The sequence below is a fragment of the Protopterus annectens genome, chromosome 2.part0, assembly GCF_019279795.1.
Source record: "Protopterus annectens isolate FY-2018-M chromosome 2.part0, PAN1.0, whole genome shotgun sequence".
Taxonomy (NCBI): Eukaryota; Metazoa; Chordata; order Ceratodontiformes; family Protopteridae; genus Protopterus; species Protopterus annectens.
This window is the reverse complement of record NC_056728.1, coordinates 1938918892-1938943581: the sequence shown is the minus strand read 5'-3', so window position 1 is coordinate 1938943581 and position 24690 is coordinate 1938918892. Positions and strand designations below refer to the sequence as shown.

At 36.1% G+C, this 24690-nt stretch overlaps 1 protein-coding gene across 1 annotated transcript in view; it reads right to left on the bottom strand.

Annotated features, from left to right (window-relative positions):
• The window catches only part of LOC122792903 (CUB and sushi domain-containing protein 1-like), a 4548980-nt gene that overhangs the window by 2674964 nt on the left and 1849326 nt on the right, over positions 1–24690 (bottom strand). The window contains exon 26 of the mRNA XM_044060461.1: positions 11029–11133. Coding sequence (XP_043916396.1) covers positions 11029–11133 — 105 coding nt within the window. The remainder of the gene's footprint in view (positions 1–11028; positions 11134–24690) is intronic.

Sequence of the window (24690 nt, the reverse complement as noted above, 5' to 3'; positions counted from 1 at the left end):
CTCGTATGCATGCATACTTGGCCAATAAATGTGATTCTGATTCTGATAGTTAAACACTGGATGCCTGGTATGATAAATTGCGTGGTGGGGAAATGGTTGGGTTTAGGAGCTATTTTGAGTTTTTTTTGTCAACACTGCCTCACTATATATCCTTTTAGCTCAGTCTTGATCTAAGCTGTGAGAGTCATTGTAATGGACATACACTTTAATAACTCCGTGGGTCAAAGGATATAAATGCTGGTAAAAAGTACATACTGTTCTCTCTAGCCAAGTTCATAAGGTCTGGGATAGGCAGATATGGAGTTACATTTTTAGATTCATAGTGAGCTATTTTCATACATTAGTCTGGAGTGGACAGAGTAAATTCATGCAGCCTGTACTGGCCTAGTTCTATAACTTGATAGGTGCAGGTATGTGACGTAGTTCCATGGGGTCTTACCTGTTCAAATACTTCTTTTTTGAGGTTGAGTTCACCAGTCATTTCACCTCCTATTCTGTGGTGACTGAGTATGGATTTATTAAAACAGCATGCTCCAGTGGAATTCATCTGTAAGTTATAGAAGGGGGTATAAAGAGAGTAATTTGGTTGAAACCCATACCATAAGCACTCTCTGAGATACATTAAAGGAGCAACTGTATAGCAGGATAAAGGCAAACACTTTCACTGGGGGACAACAGCTTCTGCACCCAAAATAACATTTAAAAGATCCAAACTATGCAGCAATAAAGAGATTTTACAAGTGAAGACAAAATGCACTGCTGCTGCCTAGAACTTTATGATCTTACCCACTAGTACAGTTACAAATCTAGCAGTTAGACCCCAGGACAATTTGGTGTGCCATACAGTGACACTAGTACAACAGGTGGCGGCACTTAGGATCTTACAGGCGAGGTGGTGTGTACTGACAGCTTTCAGATCATACCTTCAATCTATTTACCAGTCCTTCCAGCACAATGTGTAATAAAAAGTAACTCATGAAGAGGCTATCTTTACTCAGACTCTCACAGAAAGGAGAAAAAATATTTTCTTTTGAGTTCTGCTGAAGAAACTAAAGCTGCTGAGAAGCAAATGAATTAACAGGGAGTTTACGGGAGGGTGGAGATATCTGAAGGTCAAGTTGTCAGGTATGAATATTACCAAAAAAACACCATAAATTTAGAATAAAACAAGTGTCACTCGAAACTGGCTTCATATAGGCCAATGTCCTTACACAATGCAGAGCACTGCAGAATGTCCTGGATTGAAACAAACATCAGGATCAGTGCCATTTCATGAATTTACATTATAAGGAGGGCTCTGCTCTTAACTAAACATGCTTGCAATGGAAGTGGTTCCTATTTAACCCATTGTGTACCTCTTACAAAAGCTTTTGACAAGTATAGGTAGGGGTATGCCTTTGAGATCTTAATTGTTGTTGGCTTTCCATCACAGAGGACTGGATTTTATTTAGAAACTGTAAAAGGCTTCGTCTAGAGTGGTTGAAAAGATCAATATAGCTCTGCAGCAATTTGATGAGAGGAGAGTACAAGGCAAGTTCTTACTGAGAGTAAGCCTCCAGCTCAGATTTATGTAAAGATGCTAGAGATAGAGAAAAAGTATCTTTATAGATAATCTCATCTTTTAACATCCCGATGACTTCCTCAAGCATTGTATGGTACAACATGCAGAATTTCAGAATAATATGTGTGCACTCTCACTGAATGAAGACAAACCAGAAATAATGCTAAGTGCATAGGTTTCCTCTAAGGGGCATACAGATATAAACAAGAAACATCTTTTCCAGACATACCATGTGACATCTGCTGGTTTCAGAGAGAGGTAATACAGTTGGAAATTGATGTTTTCTGATCAGTTTGTGTTAGCTCTAGAAATCCCTCATCTTCCCCACATTAAAAATATCATTAGGTTTTTGAATTACTCCTTTTCTCCAAGCTCCTGTAATTAGTAAGTGTTTTGAGCTTTGATTCATTTTGCTGCTACAAGCTGAAGTGGAAGAAACTGATTTTATACTTTGTCTGGAGGCCTGAGAAAACCCATGGGACATCAGTGGGGCCAAGTCACACAGGGACTGGAGAATCTCTGGTATTAACATATATTACTAGTATATATGCGTGGGCAGCCAAGCTCAAAGGCTGGCTGCGCTGCATGTAACCAAGTTATGTAATATCGTTGAAAGATAACAGAGTTATACTTAGACATCTAATTCTGGGTGATTAACAGGAAGCCATTTCTATCTGAAGGGACAGCAGCATCTATTCTTGTCTGGGTTTACAGTTTAGTCATCCAAGCAGCAGAGGTGAGGTTAATTTTAGTGCAGGATTTTCTATAGCACGATTCCAATATCTCTATTAAGTGAAGATTTGTTACAAGTTCTGAATCGAAATCTGACAGGGATAATAATTTTCCCCCAGATGTTAGTAAAGTAACAACTACATCAAATTATATTGTATTTTACTGAATAATGAATTAAAAAAGTAAAAACTGTTGATATTCCATACAACAGTGGACAAAACGTGCAGAAAAAAAATTAATAAAAACTGAGATGACCCATGTTTGCATATTTTGGAACAGGAAATGACCCTGTGTCCATGGGTAGCATTTTGATATCACAACACAAACTTATTGACTCATCTAGGCACACAAGGTCTCCATGTATAAATTATAACTATTTCCCTAGGGAGAAATCCCTTAAAATCAAGTCCATAGAGTGCAGCTTAATGCTCCTTTCTATTTCATGCCTGCTAAGATCTGTGTGGGTATCCTCATTTCCCTCATTTGGTCAGTTATTTCCTTTCTTCTTTTACTTTCTTTGGAATCTTTAGTTGTTGGATCTGTACAGGAAGAGGAATTTGCAATAATGCACATGATCAAAGTGTGTAAACCTTGTCAAGAGTAAGACACAGAGGGAGAATTGTTCTTCCTCTAACATTTAATCACAAGCACTTTCCCTCACCTAGTCAAAAGACTCAAAACCCATATTACTTCTATGTCTTTAAGCTATACTAATTAACATGTCAAGTATGGAACACCTTCACCCTTGAATTAAAATAGGAAGATACCCCATAGTTCAATACAATTTGTATTTTCATACAGCAATTCAAAAATGTAGCTGTAAAAAGCTTGCAATGGTGACATAGTGGGACAGAGGCCCTACTAAATCCTAGGTGACCCAAGTTCGACTAAGATACAGTTAGAGGAGAATGGCCACGCCTACTTGGGGGGAGGGCCGTGGGTAGAGAGGGACTCATACCTTCCTCGTGCACCTTCAAAGGAATAGTAACACGACATAGATATTCTGAGGGGTAGGCTTTTGGCCCACCAAGCCACTGCATGGTAGAAGTCCTCATAAATGAGTAGTTGGGGAATGAGAAGACAGTGAATGCCCTTGTGGTGATGTGGGTAGCTCAAGTCCCACATGGGGGGTGGGTGGGAGGAGGTAGGCTTACTCAAAAAAAAAGAAAAGAAAAAAACTTTCATTGCTGGGATGCTAACAAGAGTATAAACAGCCTAAGGTCTGCCAATGTGCCAGTCTGATAGCCCCTCTTGATGCACCTCACCCCAGCAGATTTGAAGGACAAAAAGCCTCACCTTGAGGTGGAAGCTTTATGGTCACTATGGCTGAGGTGGGAAAGTCAATATAAAAAATAAATTACTTCTATTTTATATTAATCCATCATGTCAGAAAAACCCAAAGGCACAGATTTTGTTTTTATTTAATACATAGTGTACAGTCCTGATACTGAAGTGGTTTTGTAATGATTGCACCATAATGAATACAGTAGCAACTGTCCAGTTATGATTGTACACCATTCTCTTTAGTAGCATCAGGAAAGTAGAATATCTTTCTGTATATGGTATACTGCCACATCCTGTATCTGCAGATATGATGGTAGCTGCATGGTGATTGAATGTAAATTGCACTACAGCTACTGACTGCACCTTACTCAATCTAGCTGATCTAGTTGTCTAACGCTCAGGTATGAGCTCTTTTCCTGGAATTCTAGATAGGTATCTTCACTTAATCTCTATACCTACATACAACATAGCACCTTACACTTTTATGATGAGGTAGCACTATTGATTACATCTGCAACTTTTTTTTTTTAACTTTTGCAACTTTTGACCTAGGTGCTGGCACAGAGTCACTCTCATTTTCATGACTTCAATAAAGATATGTTTTTGGTACCTCATTCATAAAACTGTGTCTCTTGAACTGTCCTTTCTGAACTATGTTACCTGCATTCTTCTTTCTAGACAAAGCAACAAAAAAGAGATTGGGAGCTATTATGTCAGCCTTCTTCCTAACAATAACTGCCATATGAGGATGTTTGGCCAACTTTGAAGTACTCTTGTACTTTAGCAATAATGAGTGACAGTCCATTTGACTTGATACATCACAAATGAGCTCAATAGTCATTGATGATGCTGTCATATCACTGAAAAAAATAACCCCTAGAATTCTTAAACACCTCTATTAAATTATCACTTAAGACAAAAAAAACATATTAAATGTTTTCAGGCATTATACATTTTCTTTATTTTTTAAAATTTGTTATTGATGTCAACATTACATAAACTGCTCAATTTTTGCCTCCCCTTAAACCTAAGTCCTCGTCTTGAAAATTATTCTGCATATATTGTTCCCACAGAGTCAGACCAGGTGAGAAGAATCATTTCCTTTGTCACAGTCATTTGCTCCCCCAACATTTGTGACTGAGTACTGTTTAAGGAATTTTTAAAATTTGCCAGCTTATTACATTCACAAAAAAAACAAGCCTCCAGTTTCCTTCCAGCTTGCCATTGCACCTCCAACATTTGCTATCTACCTGAAGAAAAATATTTTTAAGTCTGCTTGTGGTTCAAAAATACATGTACAAACACTTCCAAGCAAAAATCATATACATTCTGGACTTTGCTGTATACTTGGGAGGCCATATAGAAGTTCTTCCATTGTTCTTTGTCAACTGAATTTCAGGCCTCTCTTTCCAAACTTTTGTAACTACCTTGCTTGCTGCTTATAGTTACCATGTGATATTTTACATGCCCTACTAATTATCCTTTGTTAACAGCAGCTTCTGTATTAAACTCGACTATAATCTCTGTCAGAGCTGGTAATCTCTTTATATTTTGACCAATAATCGACACAGAGTAGAACAGCATAATTAATCATTGATGAAGCAATTATATCATTGAGTTGAATATACTCTGGCTATTTTGTTTAGTAATATTTAACACACAGTAGACAGCTATGGCTGTTAATGCTTAAACAAGTATTCCCACTTTCATCCATGACAATTCCAGGATTTTATAAAATATCAGTTCCTCTTACTGATTACTGATTTCTATGCATTCAGCAAAGATTATGATATTGCACCATTTCCCCTCTTTGCACTGTCATGCGAGGCCCTTCTGTGGCTTTATCCTTACTATTACACATTCATAAATGTGACTCATGTATTTTCAAAAGCCTATGACTCTTTAGATGCAATGGTTTGACAATGATATCCTTTCTGAATATTAAGCCTGATGTGCAGAACTATTCTTCTTTAAATGAATAGAATGGTTTGAATATGATATTTATTTATTTATGTATTGCTTGCATTTTTTACTGGGATAGTTAGGATAGTCCAACTGGGCAGAAAGCTACCCCTTTTCATTGGAGGTCTAGGGATAAAAGCTCCAGAAAACTTCCAATATTACATAAAGAAAACAGTAAACAGAAATATACAAGTAATCAACAAACATACAATATTAAATCAGAGTACCATTAATTTATAGCACCATCATGTGAAGAGGCATGAAACATATTTGGAAATGTCACTTGATAGAAGAAGAGGACAGAAAAAGAGGAAGATGGAGGATTAGTATTAAGACGAGAATGCAAATAGTTTAGGATCGGTACAAGGAGACAAGGAAGAAGAGAGAGCTATAGAGGACAAGGAGGATATTTTAGACCAATAACTGCAAGAATAAGGAATTGCTTTACATTACCCACCCTTTCTGACATTATAGCATTTCTGTGTAATCTGACATTTTGGATTTCTATTCCTACTGTTTCTCAACTGTCACTGATATATGTGTCATAATACAATGTATAATGTATTAGCGATATATGAACGTTTTCAACATTTAAGCTGCACTTCTTCATCATATTTTCTACAAGTAGCAGCAATTTTTGTAATCTAACTCTGTATTAGACAGCAGTTCCCTGAAAATACTCTCCATTGGTCTTTGCTCTGTCTAAGCTTTAATATGCCTCCTAAACACATAATGTGAGATTTCTGGCAAATAAATTATATGGCTATCATTCCTTTCGCTATATGTAATATTTGCTTTGTGCATCAGTCAGTGTTGTCAATGTACTGGCAAAAGGTCAGACATCTTGGACTATGACAGCGCCCAGCTAGACTCTTTTGTCTTTTATATATTTATAATGTTTTGGTAGAGCAACATCATAATATTCATGTGTAGGTGCAATACTTACTTTACTTTAGTCGTTCAAAGCTTCTAGCTTGGTCCTCTGACTAAATCCAAACTGTATTCTGCTTAAGCAGCTTTCGTAGAAGTACAGTAATACTTGATAAATATTGAATAAACTTAGGTATTGAACCATCCTGAAGAATAACATTAATGAGAATTTGTCTGTTGCAGTCTGCATATTTACTGTAGTATGGACTTTTGTGTCAGCTGAATATAACTCCTCAACAGTTAAAAGATAAAGTATTTACTTTAAAGCTGTACTTCCAATCTGACCCTTAGATTTATTCAGCTTCAAGCTTCATGACCTCAGACTGTCCAGCATCTTATTCAGTCTGCTTTCATACTCCTGTTTTGCAATATCCCAGAGAAAAAATACCATCAGCAATACTTACAAGATAAAATGTCTTGCGGAAATACCTGAGTGCTGAAGAAATCCTAAATGGTATCTCTGAAATCTATATTTGCTCAAGTGTGAATTAAAGGTGCACAGTTTCAAACAAGTCTTATCTAATTTAACTTGCAAGAATTATTAATTAATATACAGCATTGAAAAGAACTTTGGATTATGCATAATAGCATCTAACTCTTCAACAGTCTATAAATGGCATGGTCTCGGGTGATGATCTCTCTGAATCCATATGCAGATATATTATGGAGTTATGCAAATTCTGGCTTTGCCTTCTTCACAGCAGTTACAATGCTGTTTACCCTTTTGCTAAGGTCTCTCTAATTATCACAGTAAACAATTCCATGGATTAAGCCCCTGTTCTATCTTTTCTCCTAGAGCAAAAGGCAGTCTGCATACAATGTGAATCATAGGCACATCTTTTGTCAATAACTTTATGTGGCATTATTCTTTGTCTACAAACTCAACAATTCAAGCTCTGTGTTTGCAGTTACACACAAAAGAAGACATATATCAAATCATTTGCATCTTTTTGACAGGAGTTTCTGAAAAAAGCAGATATGGTTTTGGCAAAGAAAACCTCCTTAAGTGCAAGCATTCTGGCCTGGCTAAGCAGAGAGGTATTCCCTGCTCCTTCATCCAACACCAACAACTGTGGTTCTTCCTAGCCCACCAAGGCATTTGAACAGATGGAGAGGATGTGCCTAATCTCCAATCTATGGTGACTATAGGGACTACACCAGAGGGAGACAAGAAAAAAAATGATTGGTTTGAGGAACCAGAATCGGCTACAGCAGAGTCATCCATCTGTGACAGAGGCACTTTAGTAGCCTTCAGAAATGGCAAAAGCTTCTTAGTAATTTTTTTTAAATTTTTTTTGGAATAAAGAAGGAAGACAAGAGGAATTGGGAGGTTGCTCCATGGTAGAGTTGAAAAAGGTGATTGATTCCCAGAAGCAGTAGTCTGTGAAACAGGTAAGTTTTAAAAAGTCAAGTTTTCCACCAAATAATACAGTGAAGTACAATTTAAACACTAACTCCAGAACCCAAAATTAAACGAACATAACTTTCACCAGAAAAAATAACTTAACAGATTTTTTTCCACAAAAGTAATACTAATGTTTCTGATTAAAAGTTGCAAAAGTCTCATGGCAGTCTATAAAAACACTTTTTCCCCAGTGTGAATTGATTAATTTTACATATAAAATTCACTTTATGTCATAAAAATTAAAAAGTGGAAGTTTTTTCCCCAAAAGGAACTTATCTACTCAACAATAGAACAGCTTTAGCAGACTGCTGATCCTTGAAAGCCTGCATGAGGAGTGCTCTTTGGTGGCAGGAAAGATCTAAATGGCTTGGACTGCAAACCATTGTTTGTCTTCAGCTCCACTCAAGCTGGTCAATGGTTTGGGTGAGTGGAAGGTACCCTGATGCTTTGGAAGCTGGCCAGCTGTTTTATCCTTGGCAGGATATAACCCATATGGCTAAGGCTACTGCACAGTGATCAATATGATGAACAGATGTAGCTCTTTGTAGGCTACAGAGTACAGATTCTACATCTTTACCTAGATAGGAAATGCAAATGTTGTGGTTTTTGTAACCTGCTACTAAAAAGTGAACTGCATGCCTGTAGATGCAAGTCTCTTGCCTTAGTGTGGTTCATTTGAAGTGGAGAGCCTTGAGATACAAGTGGGGCAGCAGGTGGCATCAATCAGAGGTCGGGAGGAAAGAAATGGTTATTGCTTTAAATGTCAGTCAGTGTTGAAGGAGGAAGTTTGTTATTTATCCTGCTCTGCAAAAAATGGAATGTGATTGAAAGGAAAGTTACTAGGAGATACTGAAATGCAGATGTCTAGGGGAAATGCAATTCTATTCTGTATAGTAGAGATGTTATTTAGAGACTGGAGGGATGGTCAGGCTTTTCAGATTCCTGATTGTCAGAAGATCCATCCTGTCAGGATTAGCTAAAATATAGGACTCCGTGGTCTAGTTGTAGTAATAGGCAGTAGTAGCTTAGGTCAATAATTTATTAAGACTTTTATTGTTCTTGTATTAAGAGCTAAATGCATAGTTATTACATGGGCTGGTGAGAAATGAATTTGGAAAAGGGCTACAGGAGGGAAATACCTAATGTTTGGTTTATTAAACTTCAGTTTTTATTAACATGTTTATTTCCTAAGCAATAAGTACAATTAAAGTGAAACAATATGTAAAACAATGTTGAGAAGAGAAAGAAACAATACTGAAAAAATAATAAATAGCATTTCAAAACAAGTATACAGAGAATATGGGTGAGATTAATCCAATGGCCATCTACCTGAGTTAGTGGCAGATTAGGTGGATCTAAACAATAACACTTAACGAGAAGTATGGGTTACCTTCTACCCTGATCACATTTCCCAAAGCATTAACATCTCAGGTTTCCCCTGAAAAGAGGCTAGTAGTCTAGTGGAACTAACCTGGTCAGCAAAAGATAAATAAATAATGTTGCAAAATAACAGGGACAGATACAAATAAAACAAAGCCATTGTTATTAAATACAGTTAGCTACCATTACCTCAGAGCAATACCACAGATATCAAATCCAAGGCAGATGAGCATCCCAAGGAGTTCCAAACAGGACAAAAGCAACAAAGTTATGGACAAAGTTCAGGATTGCCCAATTCATACATTACTTGACATGGTTGTTGTTATGGAAAAATGTGATATTTTATACAATTGTAACAAAAGACCAATTCTGCAGAATGGTAAAAGGAAATATGTGTGTACTGTGCAGCTGAGTATGCAAAGCATATGAAAAGCAATGAACAGAAGGCTACAGTGTCAAAACTAGCCCATACCATAGTATATCATAATACATTTCTAAATAAATACAGTGGACTGACTTCCATGTAACTAGTACAAGAGAAGAAGGTCTGTCAGTATTTTAGAATATAACTCAAAGTGGTTAAAATCCCAGAGCCTAGAATATTACTAACACTGTATCTTATATGATGTAACAAAGCAGTGTATTTTCAGAAATCAGAAAAAAAATATCCTGTAAAGACAAGCCTGTACAAGTTTCCAGTACTGTTCTACAGTGTTTTGGACACTGATAATCAATTGTCCTTAGTTTATGGCATGCAGCAAATAGAACAGTCTAACCAGATATTTGAAAACCAAAACTAAGACAAAAATGTTGTTAGTGTTCATTAAACAAATCTTATATTCTGTCCTTGGCAGTTCAAAAAAAAGAACAATTATTACCTGCAAATACTAACCGTACAGAACATTTTTATTAACTTCGGTGTACAAGAGAAATAGTGACAAACACACAGGGAAAATTCTAATCATCTTCCATAAAAAACTCTCCAGAGTTATGTTTTTCATATAAATCTTAATGTTCCACTTCTAAAGTTCAACACTACTAAAGCATTCAGACCATTACCAGATGGAAAAGGGAACAGGGCAAAACAGATAGGAACAGAACAAACATTTGTACTCCAACAATAGCAGCAGAGTACCTTTCACAGCTTGTCACACAGGATTTTTTATTTATTTAAGAACTTCCATGTGCCAATACAAACCTTCAAAGGTCAAACACACATATTCTGAGGGCATAACTAAGCACAATCTGCATTCTCTTTACCTCTGCAATGGAACACTGACATCAGGTATGCTAACATAAGGAGTGGGGGTCTCTGGCACATTTCTACTTATGATAATCTGGTCATTTTCTGCCTTTAGGGAAGAATGATCATGTTTTTTTTTTTTTTCCAGACACAGACACAAGACTACATCACTAAAATAAAATATACCTAAATAGCTATACAAATATCTATGTATTCACACATTTCATGTGTGTGTATTTGTGTATAAATACTTACATGCATACGGACATATATGCATCTATTACAAATATATGCACCAACTAAATACCAAGTAATCAAAACTCAAAAAAATCAGAGTAAAGAGTAATACAAATGTAACTGTTACTGTGAATTCTGTTATTTTGAAAAACATTAACAGTTTAGCTCACTTCAAATGACCCAGTTGCCCTAAGAAAATGCACACTTTGTTTGTTTTGTAATAATCCATTCTACAATTCAGTAACTAAAATGTATCTCCTTCTGCGGTGACAAATAATAGAAAAAAGCACTTACTTTTATATTCAAGGTGAAAACCTGCTGCAACCACACTGAGATCAGATTGGAAATGCAGGTAGAGCTGGTTAGAGGTGCTGTTCAACAAAGCTGGCACTGTAGTACCTATTGAAAACATACATATGACTTCTGCATGATGTCTGTTTTCAGATTATAAAATAAATTACTTCATTATGTGCAACACATTCATAGAAAGCATGGAAAAGTACATGCTGGCTCGAGTTATTACAATCACTATGCACTGTGGGGATTAGAATTATTTAAAAATGAATACAGGTGTCTTTTCCTTTAACACTATGAAGTCTGATTTCCTCCAGAATACTGAACAACTTGACTGCACTTAATGCTTTTTTATTAACTACTATTATTTTTTTAAATTATTGATTGCTGTATCCATCAATCTCTCACAGGTTTTCACGTCTGTCTATGTGAGTTTTGTACATGCAGTTCAGTACATTTTGTATGTACCATTCTCATTCATAGATATATGGAACAGAGCCAGAACACCTACACACATTTACACATGCATGCTGTGACCCGATTACTGGTAACATGTACTATTCATAATCTTTTTCTGTGGAAATGTTGTGTTTCAGTGCTTAAACATAAGCCATATCATTTTCATGAACTTTATGTAGTGTAGTTTTAAGCACAATTTAATGATAGCACACTGCCAATTCCAAAGATTCTGGGGTTTTAGTTGAGTAAAATTCTGTTGTGCGAATTGTCTTACAAATACATTATTGAATCTCAACAGCTATACTCTAGTTCTGCAGTTCTATGCAATTTAACATCCACATGAAAGCAGTATTTTCTTCTGAAGCAGTAAAACTGTGTTTTGTGTAATATTCCTTTGTAAATGTAATACAAATGTCACCATTATAGAGAATAACCCCTGACAGCTTACATATTGTAAGTCATTTGAAGCATCAGTTTAGGCAAACATTTGATTCCAGGATGTTACACGAGGAAGTGTGTTCTTATATGTTTATAATATGATGGCTCTTAGAAATATTATGCATATGTTTAACCTAGCTGTACATTCTCAAATTAGGACTGGCTAATTCAGACTCATTATTCCACAATTTAACAATCTTGTTGGACAAAGATGTCCATTGTAATGTTAATGCTTAATCATGATCTACATCTGTTTATTCAGGTTTCTTCAGTGATGCAGTTAATGAAAAAAGTTTTACTAATTCTTGCTTGATGTGTACAGCTGTGCATGTATTATATAATGGCATGTTATATATTGCATGTGTAGTATACACTAATGCCTTATTGGTTTATGTAATGCATACTTAAAATTGAGGGTTTCTCTATGGTAAATCCATAAGATAGATAGATAAAAGATACATAGCTACACAGACAGAGAGATAAGTAGGAATAGACACTCAGTCAGATAACCACATAGATAATGTATTTATTGAATGAAAAAGGATAATTCAGCACAGACATATTTCAGCAGTAACTCAGGGCTGAAGCCAAAAATACAAAACACAGCATTCAAAAAAGCAAATGCAAATATTATTTAAAATGCACTATCTCAAAACATCATTCTAAACCACAGAAAAGGAAGAGGTTTAAGTGCAAAATTCAAAACCTTGGGATAAAGACAGGTAGCACTAAGAAATGTTAGTCTAAAACCAAGCAGATGAATGAATGATGATCACTATAAATGCTCTGCTTCCAGGTAACATAACCATTTACATTGAGTGCTCCGTCTAAGGATGAGTGAGGTGCTAGACATTAGACATGTCGACAGCCCAGTAGTGTGGCAATGGTAGGCCAGACTGTCAGGCCTATAAACACAAACCGAGGAAAAAGTAGGTGTAGCAGTTATTTAAATCTTTACTGTTATTTACATGCAACTGCCTGGCATGAGTAAATCCAGCACTATAAGGAAGTGTAAATCTGTACTGCAAGTGCTGAAGTGCAGAAGGACAAAGTGTGACATGCTAAGCCATAGAAATGATGTATTAATCTCTTCCCAGGTGGAACTTGACTTTTCACAGGTTATTCTCACCTTATGTTAGAGTTAAGGCTGTTTTAAAGTTGTTAATTGTTACTGATGTGGATGTGGCCATAGTTTATTTTGAGGGTTGGACAACGTCATCACAACCACTCTCCATAGTACAGTGAGCGTTCTGTGGAAAACAGTGACCTGCACTGGTAATGTTTTAAAATGTGCACACAGGACTGATTTAACCATATGTCTACCAGACAACAGTTCCAGATCCCTGCAGTATGCACCAGTGGTTTTCTCTGTTGGAGGGGATAACAGTACAGATCTGCAAAATCTAGTTAATAAAACCTACAGGCCATGCATACCATTTCCTTATGTATGCATTATGTCGGTGATGTAACAGTTAGCATACTTGCCTTTGGTGCAGAATGGTGTGGGTTTTATTCTCACACCAGGTATATCAATTGCTTACACTGCAGTATAGCATGGGGGGAGGGGGTGCTACACTCCTGAGTGTACCATTCTTCAGATGAGACATTAAACTGAGGTCCCACCTGCCTCAGTTGGTGGCAGCTCAGGTGGTTGTTAAAGAGCTCCATCTGATTTTTCTTAATATCATTGCTGCTATCCATTTTCCATTAAACATAATTTCATTTATTCTTTAATTCCAAATAATCCATACAACATAAAAAACATTTTACATAGGCTTTGTTTCTGTTCTTATAATACTCATATTCAATCATGCCCATATCTGCTTTACTCACCTCTTTTAAAAATTCAAAAAATATTCTTTACATATCTTTTCCCATAATTTCACAACACTTTTGAATTAAAAAAAAAAAAAACATGTCTCCTGTAGTTTCCTCTTCCCCAGAATTTAAACATATTCAATCGCTTTTCTTTTTGTAGGGCATGTTTTCTACTGGTAGTTTATTTACTACCAGTCTCCAAACAAAACTTGACATTTTACTCCCTTATTGCATTTATTTCTTGTCACCACAAAGTCTGCTCATCAAAACAATCCATTATTGGAACAATAAACCTTGAGACCATGAAGTATAAAACCAAATTTACTAAGAGAATTCACAAAGAAAATAGGTTTGGTGCTTTATAAAAAGGACTGGATCCACTGTGATATTGTTCTGAAGAATTCCTTAATATGTAATGGAGAAAAGAGACAAACCTTTTATATGTGTGTGTGTGTGTGTGTGTGTGTGGGGGGTGCGGGTATGTGAGTGTGTATTCAGTTATAAAATCTGTTTTATACTCCATGGTCTCAACTTTTGTTGTTCCAACAGTAAATCTTTTTGAAGAACAGTTTTTGTGGTTACAAGTGTTTTACCCACACTTTTTTGCTTTTGTTTTTTGGGGATTCCATTCATTTATTATTATTATATATTTTTTTTTCTTCTGGTAGGTTTGTCCATGGATTAACACAATGATACTGTATCATTATGTTTTCATTCTTTTCATATCTCATTAACCTTTAACCTTCCACATTCCTAGTAACCAGATAACGGTAATATAAAGAATGGCAATACAACAAACAATGACAAAATGGATTCTCTTATTCAGAGAGATTTGCATTTGAGGCACCAGCTCAAACCCCTTACTTCTTTGAATAAAGACAGGATCACAGACACTGCATTGAGAGGTATGCGGTTGTTACTTAATAAACACAGGCACATTAATGTGATTATAATGGCATGTACAAATGACTTGCACTATCTACTTTTGGACCATATGAAGAAAGCTATTTCAAACATGCATGTTCTTTGCAAAGAAAATAAGGTAAACAACCTTCAGAGAAATACCCTTTTTCCAGTGTTTTCTGACTATTAGCGTATGAACACAGAGTTTTTTTTAATACCTGGGTGAGCAGAACGAGTTATCTAAAATGATTTAATGTCTTGGCATTCTGAAAAGAAACTGTAGTAGATTTTGAGATGTTCATAAAAGATTTACTGCATTTCAGTAATAAAGGGAATAAACTTCTGACCCTGATTTCAAAGAAATGTTTAACTCATTTTACCGCATCACATATGGAGCAAAGAAGACAGCTAAGAGGATATAATGTTAGAAGAACATTAAGTTGTTTTCACACAAATGTCCATGGCTTGAAGGGGAAAGGAAAGAATTAGATCAATGAAACAGTGTGAACTACAGTTAGTTCCCATTATGGAGACTTGGGAATGGACAAAGTTGATTTTCTCTGGGTTTAATGTATATGAAGTAGTAAGAAAAGGAGGGGAAGACAGGTTATATTTTTAGTACAGTTGTTGATTAATTGTTGCCTTAAGGATATGAGTAAGGAAAAATAAATTTTAAGTGTTCTTTTGAAAAATGAGACTCCCTGGGAGATTGCACATTCTGGATGAATGAGTATTTTATGCAGGCAATGGGAGGATATTTAGATGGATGACCTCTTCCATTATAGGTGACTTTAACTATCCATATATTATATGGGGAACAGGTATGTATAGGAAATAGATTGACTCATACCTCTTGTATATAACAAATGAGTACAGGTTTATATCAATGGCAAACTCTCCAAAATGTGATTTGGACATCTTAGACTTCATTTTGGGGACTACGGTGCTGGTGCTGTGTTAGCGTTGTCGCCTCACAGTAAGACGTTGTCCTGTTTGATTCTCAGCTAGAGCGTCTTCTGTGTGGAGACAGGCATGAATGGGCATATCTTTATTGAAGGTTGTGCGTCAGAGCTGGCAACTCGGCACATAAAAATCTACTGCCAATCATTAGCGGACCGGAGTTCCGCTGTGGCGACCCCTAACCGGGAAAAGCTGAAAGACACAACAAGACTTCATTTTGATGAATTATAGAAGGGTTGATTACCTATTTAAAAGAATCATCGCCATTGGAAATTTGCATAGCAATATATTTGAAATTATAAGTTCAAATTTTGCTTATTCAAGTGAAACCATGCACTATGATATGAAACAGTTAGACAAGTAAGCAGTTAGTTAACTAGTTAACCCAATAAGCCTCACATCAATTGTTAGAAAACATTTTAACTGATGTATATTACAGTATTTAGTAAGAGATAATATTTATGGATTGCAACTGGACTGTACACAGTATAATTTTATTAATGGTAGATTGACCTTAGTGTGCCAGTCTAAGTTGTATAACAAAGTCTCAGTTATATGAGAAAAGGATAATGTCTATTTGTTATGTTTGCATGTTTCCAAAGCATTTCACTCTACTGCATGATGAACTAGCTCTTTGTTTAGAAAGATTAAAGTTAAATGCATATATAATAAATTGCATTATTAATTCATTAACTGATAGAAAACAGCATGCTAACCTTAAAGGTGTAACATTAAATTAGATGACTCTTTCAATGATAGTACTCCAAAGATCATTTTGGACCCCATGCTGTTTAATTTGTTATTCCCTGAGTTACCCACTTCTGCTAAATTAAGGGTGTGTACATATGACTGCAAAGTAAGGGCAGAAATAAACAAGTATAAAGATGTGGAAGATTTGAATATGTACCTAAATAGCTTACTTGAATGAGTAATTAAATAAGTCTTCTATTCAATTATAAAAATGTAAAGCTGGCCAGTTAGGAGAATATGGGCAGTTAAGGATAACCATAGGTGGAAAAGAACTTGATATGATTAACCATGTTAGGGAACATGGTACGACTGTAAGTAAGGGATTCATATTTAAGTTACATAAACAAAATATTAAAACAAGATCACTGAGAAAGATTAGATTGTTTCCTGAATACACCAGGAACAAGCATTAGTTAGGCCTGTTACTGAGTATAAGATGGTATTGTGTTCTCTATCATCTTCTGATATTGGATCTTTACAAATGGTTCAAACACATTTACAAAAAGAACAAAGTATGTACAGTATGAAGATAGACTCAAAGATCATGATCTATATAGTATACTTTCTGTGAGAGGAACACTGTGTTTAGCATTTTGAACAATTCTCAGTGAGGAACTAAGGGCTGATTTGGGCCTACTATTGAAAGAACAATATCCTAGGATGGTAGACAGAGGCCTATTTATAAAATGAACAATACTAGGACTAAGAAGAGTAATAAGAGCATCTAAAGTAAAATGATGCAAGCAGGCAACAGGAACACTCCAACACACACTTTATTCCAATAAAGTAAGCGCTTTTGTTGGAGAAAATACTCCAATTTATTCAGACTAAAAATACATGAAACACTGCATTGTATTTAAATACAAACTGTTAGACCAGGCAGCCAATGTAAAGGCTTAATTAATTATGATGTCACAAATAACATCAAGTGCTTAATTAATGGATAAAAAACCCACAGCTAAGGTTTAAATTCTTAAAGTCACAGCTAGACATGCTTATATGTTAGTAATATAAAAGTGATCAATAACACCAAATTAAATATTTTAAAAACAAAATTGCATTGCCAAAATAAAATAAAATAAATCAAACACAATTGATTCTTAAAGAGGAAGGGTGAATATTATATCTATAAACACCAAAATTTATAACATTAATCTAAAATATTTAGATGTATAAAAACTTGAGATTGATCAAAACTATGTAACCAACTACCTAGCAAGTGCTTTTATTTTCAACAAGCATTTAATAGACAAAGCCTCATTCAGCCCTGGTAATATGTGGGCTGAAGTGCGGATTTGCCATTCCAATTCGGACAATAAGAACATCTGCCAATATGCCCTGTGTTATAGAATACATTAACATTTTACCATTAGTAAATCCAGTTCTTTGGATGAGTTTGAGAAACAATTTGATAAATATGAGGTAGAATAAATATAAACACAGATGAAGGAGACTGCTATGGTAAAGGTCTAATAGGCCACTAGTGGCTTGAGATTAAGTGTGTATTTACAGCTCATTGTTATATATAGCTGTAGCTTATTATTAAGTCTAGTTGCAGTTCATTTACTCTAAAACACTCCAATTACCTTTCATATTCTCGATTCTGTTTATTGTTCCTAAAACATTAAAAAAATAGTTTTAGACAAAAAAAATAAATGTAAGTAGATTTATAATAAATCGTTCAACTTCTGCTGATCTCTAGTTTCCTGTACTGCTCTCCTCCCTAAACTGATACTACTCCTTTTCTAACCCCTGCAATTATGTTCACCACTTCTCCTGCTTTTTCTATATTCTTCCCATCTTTAACTGTGTCTCTCACCTGCTAATTGTCTATTTTCTTACCTGTAGTAATCTCATCTGTATAGTACCCTTTATTTTTCCTGCCTAGGCTGCTCTTTCTCTATTTTATCCATGTTCTCTATAATATTCTATGTACACTCCAGGTGTTAATGATTGTACCCTCTAATTTAACCCTATTTTTTCTCTCTGCTCTCCCATTTTCATTTTAGACTGTAAGTTGTTTTTTACTGCAACAATCCATTGGAAACACCTACTGGAACCCTTCCCTACTCAATACTGCCCAGAAACTGTGAACATCTGTAACTTACTGCAATAGACAGCAAATAATGTATGTTTAGGTAAACAGTTTTACGACAATGCTTGTTTAAACATCCTTAATTGATTTCTCTGTATCACCAGGTCAAACTTCTCTTTCCCTACCTGCTCCACAACCACCTTATTGCTTTTAATAGCTCCTTTCTGTTGCTGGCTTTTGGGCTCACTTTAACTCTACCCAAATGGAGACTAGTGCTACTTAAACTCTCACCGTTCACTCTGTTAACCCAGGAACAAGTACATAGCCAGTGCCTTCCTTATACGAATTAACAGAAGAAAATTAAATACAAGAGAAAAAGGAAAGTCTCACAAACAATTTGTGTAAAACACCATACTGGGTGATTTGAAGGTAGTAGCTTATTGATCATTTTTCTTGGCCTTTCAGCTGCATCACCCTCCCCATACTACCTCTAAACTTATATCTCACTATCTTCGCCCACTAATGCACTCATACTAATGAAAACCCTTTTTTCCCTCAAACTAAATTCTCCACACCCCCTCCCTTTTCATTCCTACTCATACTCATTACACACCCATCCCTAGCCATTCCTGACTCACTACTACATTACAGACTCTTTTCAAAGAATTCCAATAACTCAACACTCCTTTCCCAGACACTCCAACACAATCATAATGTAACCATCCATAACACTCCTCTTAACTCTATCAGTTATCTCCATACTCCTCTGTACCTTACTACATCTCATTGCCTTCAACCCCATCTCCTTCTCACCTCATTATTCCACCATCTGCACTTCAGTTCTCAAAAAACCTGCTAGCTGTAGCGACATATCTCTCTGCATCTACCTAATAAATCCTCTCTTACAATGCAAACTAAAACTTGTCCCTCTCATAAACAAAATCCTTATCAAACATAAATACTACAATTCCAAAGCCCTCACAAAACAAGAGCTCTTAGCTTATATATTCACTCTCACTACTTTGCCTTTATCAGGAGATATACATCCAAACCCAGGCTTGACTCCAACTAACATCCCCACACCACCACCTCTATCTCCCACAAATCCATTTACATGGTAAATGTAAATACGCAAAGCATTCACAACAAAATCTCCAGTTTTCATGCCTGGATCATCCATAATCAACCTGACATAATTGCCACCACCGAGACCTGGCAGAAACACTACATAAAAGATTCTAAATTTCTCCCCCCATCTTTCAAACAATTAGATCTGATAGGCCCAACAAAAAGGAGGTAGAGTAGCAATAATCTTTCCTAACACTCTCACCATAGTACCCTACACCAATCCCATCCCCCCAATTCACCAATGCAGAAATAACAATTGCTTTCTTAAAGATTAACCACTGCAAAAATCTTTGTATCATAGTTCCCTACATACCCCCTAGAAACAATATCCACTTATGAGAAGACATTCTTGACTGGATTTCTACTAACATAAAAAAATGAAATCAGTACCCTAGGTGACATAAATATCAACTAGGCAAACCTGACCTCCAACTACCCTAGCATAAATTTAAATTTATTCAACTTTACTCAGCTCATAAACTCCCCAAACAAACTGACCAGCTAAGAATAACACCACACGATCCATTGTAGACTGGATACTTGTCTCCTACCCCAACAAAATAGTTGAAGCAGTCACTCTTCCAGATACACTGAGTGACCATCTCCCTGCCTTTATCTGATGCTCCCCATCAGCCTTAAAAAATCAACACCTGTACAAACAAATAAGGAACCTAACTGTCTTCAGTCCTGTAATGCTTTCTGATATCCTTATAAAGATCACTTGGTATACATTAAAAACTCCCCCCCTTAGATAATGTTGTTGACTATTCCAATACTGCATGCCTGGACACACTAAATAGCCTTGTACTACTATGCATGAAAAGAATCAGAACTAACTTCACATTGTGGTTGACCAAACCTACTAATGATCAGATGCACCTCAGAGATAAAGCATGGAAACATTATCAAACTAACAAAAAACAAGGCTCCCTGGTAGATTTTAAACAGCTTCATAATCAGGTAAAAGAAAACTAGTACATAAAGACAAAAATCTTGCTACAGAAATCAACAGTTTAATCACAAACAAAACCCTAAAAAATTCTGGAATTCCATCTCTTCTCTCGTAAACCCTGGCACAAAAAACAAGCCAAGCCTTGTCCACATCCCGACAAACCTTCTAATGAAATAGCATCTCACTTTAACTCCTTCTTTATAATTTGTACAGTCAACTTTACTGCTAGCTTTCCTCATGACAGAGATAACATAAGTAACACTGCTTCTCCATAAACTTCCTCCACTTTCCCTACCTCTACAAGTTCTTCATCCTACCGTAAATCCAGTGCCCCTAATTTTACTATTAAATCTATTTCTACCACAATTACCAAAAGACTACTCTTTAGGCTCAAACCCTGCTCTAACGCACCTGACAACTTACCCCCCACTATTCTATAGATTGGTGCAGAAGCCATTACATTTCCCATTAGCATCATAATTAGGAGATCTAGTCAGGAATTTTACATACCCAAGTTATGCAAGAAAGCTTACATTCGCCTTCTTCACAAAGACTGCAAATCCAAAGACATCTTCAACTTTCATCCTATTGCTATCCTCTTACCAATCTCTCAAGTTTTGGAAAAGTGCATCCACATTCAGCTGATGCCCCATCTCCGCCATACTCACCTCTTGTCTCCTACACATCATGGTTTCAGACCTGGACACAGTAATGCAACTGCCCTTATATCTTTTCTGGATGCTATTAACAGAACTCGTGATCCAGGAAAACAGTAGTTACCATATTCTTGGATCCATTGAAGGCTTTCAATACAATCTCCCACCCTTTACTTCTATCACAACTCACAAATGTTGGACATTCCCCCACCACTCTAAACTGGTTCTCTAGCTATCTAACAGACAGGCGACAGGCTAAACTCAATATCTTCCTATCTTAACACCCCTAGTGGAGTTCCTCACAGCTCCATACTCAGTCTCCTCTTATTCAATATTTTCATTAATAATTTCCATGTCTATCACCAATTGTACCCTTATTCAATATGCAGATGATTCAACCAGCATCTGCTCACCCAACACTTTTTCAGAACTACAACTCAAAACTCAAACAGCCTTCCCCACCACTGAATCCTGGATGTTTAATAACCATCTGAGTGGCGGTTGGTGACTTCAAATCAAAGGGGGGCTGCAGGAGACAGCTGAATGGGTGGGGTCAATGGGAAGGGGTGTGACCAACTAGAAAGGGGAGGATCTATGCTCAAAATGCCCTGGGTGCCAAACCGTCATTATGAGAGTCCAATTAAGACAAAATGAAGTGTAGAAGAATAAAAATATTTCAATGCATTGGCTGTATGACAGCTTACTTAATATCTAGATGGAAACAAAAAGGTTGTGAGGCATGAAAAAATAAATTACTTTTTAAATGCATTAATGGAATGCCAGTCAAAATCAATTATAAGAAAAACAAGCAGCACTCAACTCAAACCACTTTTTGCACTGCAGTTCTAATTATAATTTATATTCAGCTTTATTAAAGTACCAAGTAACATGCTGAAAGTAGAAATCTCTGATGCCCCCACTTGTAAAAATGTTTCTTATTCAAAAAAAGACCTGCTGCCTGACAACTATCTACTTGTTTCATGGGGAAAACATGATCAAAGTAAAAAATGAAAAGCAAACAAGGAATAAGCTCAAGATACATTACTTAAAAGGATTACTGTACAGGTTATGGACCATATGATTGGCATTCTGTTTAGTTCATGGGCAAAGCCTGCAGAGATGACTGGAAGTCTCCAAGTGTAATGAGCTGCTTAAAATAATGTAATCCTGTCCTTTATTACAAATACTGTCATATGCATTTCAATACCCAAGGCTTATATATCATCTAGTTAAGTATTCTCTACATGGCAACAACAGAAAGGCTTTCAATGTTTGGCAATTCTTTAACAGTATGCTTATTAAAGCTTACTTGCATCTTACGATCTCAGCCAAGCTTACCTGATGGTCATTAAACTATTGCTACTTAAACACAGAGCAACAGGCACTTTGAGTAATAAGCATAAATCAACAGTACAAAAAATATGACAGAAACCAAACCATTCTGCAAAAATCAAGGACAGATGAAAAGTCACTCTAGTACTTGTGTCTGCCTTGGATGGGGGGGATACTCTGCACATTTACACTGCATAACTACTCCTTGCCTTGCTTCGACACATCCAGAGTCACTACATGGGGGAGTGGGGTGCAACAAGTAAGTCACAATTTGAAATGTCTCTGGCTGACTGTGATGGCCCTGACACATTTGTCATACCTCTCAACTTCAGAGCAAGAAATCTGGACAAAGCCATACAAAAAAGTGGGACAGAGTCCCAAAAATAAGGACAATTTTAAAATATTGCTCTTATAAACTTAGAAATATAATAGAATAGGTCTTGCATTAGTATGAATTTTCTGAATGGTATGAAATCTGAAACTCAAATGTCTGTCATTATTTTCTAACTTCAGTCTTTAATGATTTGTCACTAATTTGCCAAAAAACACAATTTTATGAAAAATGGACCAAAAATGTGATGTAAAAATATAAAATAGCCACACAATACAGCTGGGAACCTGTCAAAGAAGGGACACTTTAATATTAGTACTGCTAACTTGAGCAGCTGACAAAATAAAAGAATCTACATGCATTTCTGAAATAAAAGTAATCTTTAACTCTGATTATTACAGTTATTTCTTAATTGTAAACCCTCCATGTTTTCTTCCAAAATTGCTATTTTGTGGAGGGATTATTAGGGGGAAGAGCAACATTTTGAGCCAAAATCAGGGACAGTTGAGAGGCTGGCTATGCCTAATTCTATAAAGCAATTTATTTGCATGTACCTCTCAACCTGTTAATGCAATAAATCTGGACAAGGCCAAATATATTGGGGGAACATATAAATAGTACTAAAATTGCTCTTGTATAAACTGAGACAGTTGATAGAACAACAGGTCTTACTTTAGCATGCATTTTTCTGAAGGTTATGAAGTCTGAAACTCAGTGTGTCATTATTTAGTGACTTAATTCCTAAATGATTTGCCAGAAAACCACAAATTTTATGAGGAACAAACCAAAAAATAAGAAGCAAAAATCTATTCATTCTTTGAAAATCTGGGCAGTTGGGAGGTATAGTTCAGCTGAGGCTGTCTTTAAGTTTGCCGCCTTTCCCCCTCACAAAATCATGGTCGAATGGAGCCTCCCCCTGCAGCCATTCCAATGATCCAATACTTGGCTATTTCACTCCATTTACCATAAACACTAATGTGCATACTGATTTACTTCTATGATGATTTGGACTTCATTTGAAAGTTTTATCTTGCATTTTACAGTACAAACACTAAGACATCTGCTAAACAAACTTAGCATTAAAACTTCTCTGCCCTTGAAACTCATATTCATTGAAACAGCATTGAAACCCACATTCAAAGAAGATACATTTTACCAGTGGCAGATAAAGATTAATTCTGGGCTGTTTTCAAATAATAGGCCCCTTGCATATGAAACATACATGTGCTCTTTGATACACCTTCCTATTGTTTTGAACATTTTTCCAGTAAACAATGAAACAAAATGCATGCACCCATAATGACAAAACTGCCCAGTTCAGAACATTTCCATCATAAAAGTCTACTCAAACTTCTACAGTTCACCATTATCAGTAAATATGCACAATTCTACAGTCCACCATTATCAGTAAATATGCACAATCTCTGAAGAAGTAAAAAAGTCATCTAAATAATTCCACATTAAATAAATCTGTAACTAATGAAGAGGTTGCTGCTAGCAAACACCTTTATATTTCATGGTTTCATCGAAAAATAAAGTATCCCTGAGGAATAAATTGCCTATATTACATTAAAAATGATAAGCTAGTAATATTGCAATAGGAAATGGATGGCAAACTGATAACAGGCTCATAGTTAGTATCTTAACTTTTTCAGTACGGCAGCATTCACCCCTTGTGGGAGTAGAACCAACAACCTTCTGCATCAAAAGCAAGTACATAACCTGTTGTGCTATTAACAATGCAAGCTAACATAGCATAAGCAGCACTAAACTTCTCTTCCCCTGCAGCTCTCAGCTCCTTGTAAAATCTACTCAATACTCAACTGCATCTCAACTTCGCAGCACAAGAAATCTGGAAAAAGACAAATTTATTGGGGGGGGGGTCAAAAGTCCAAAAACC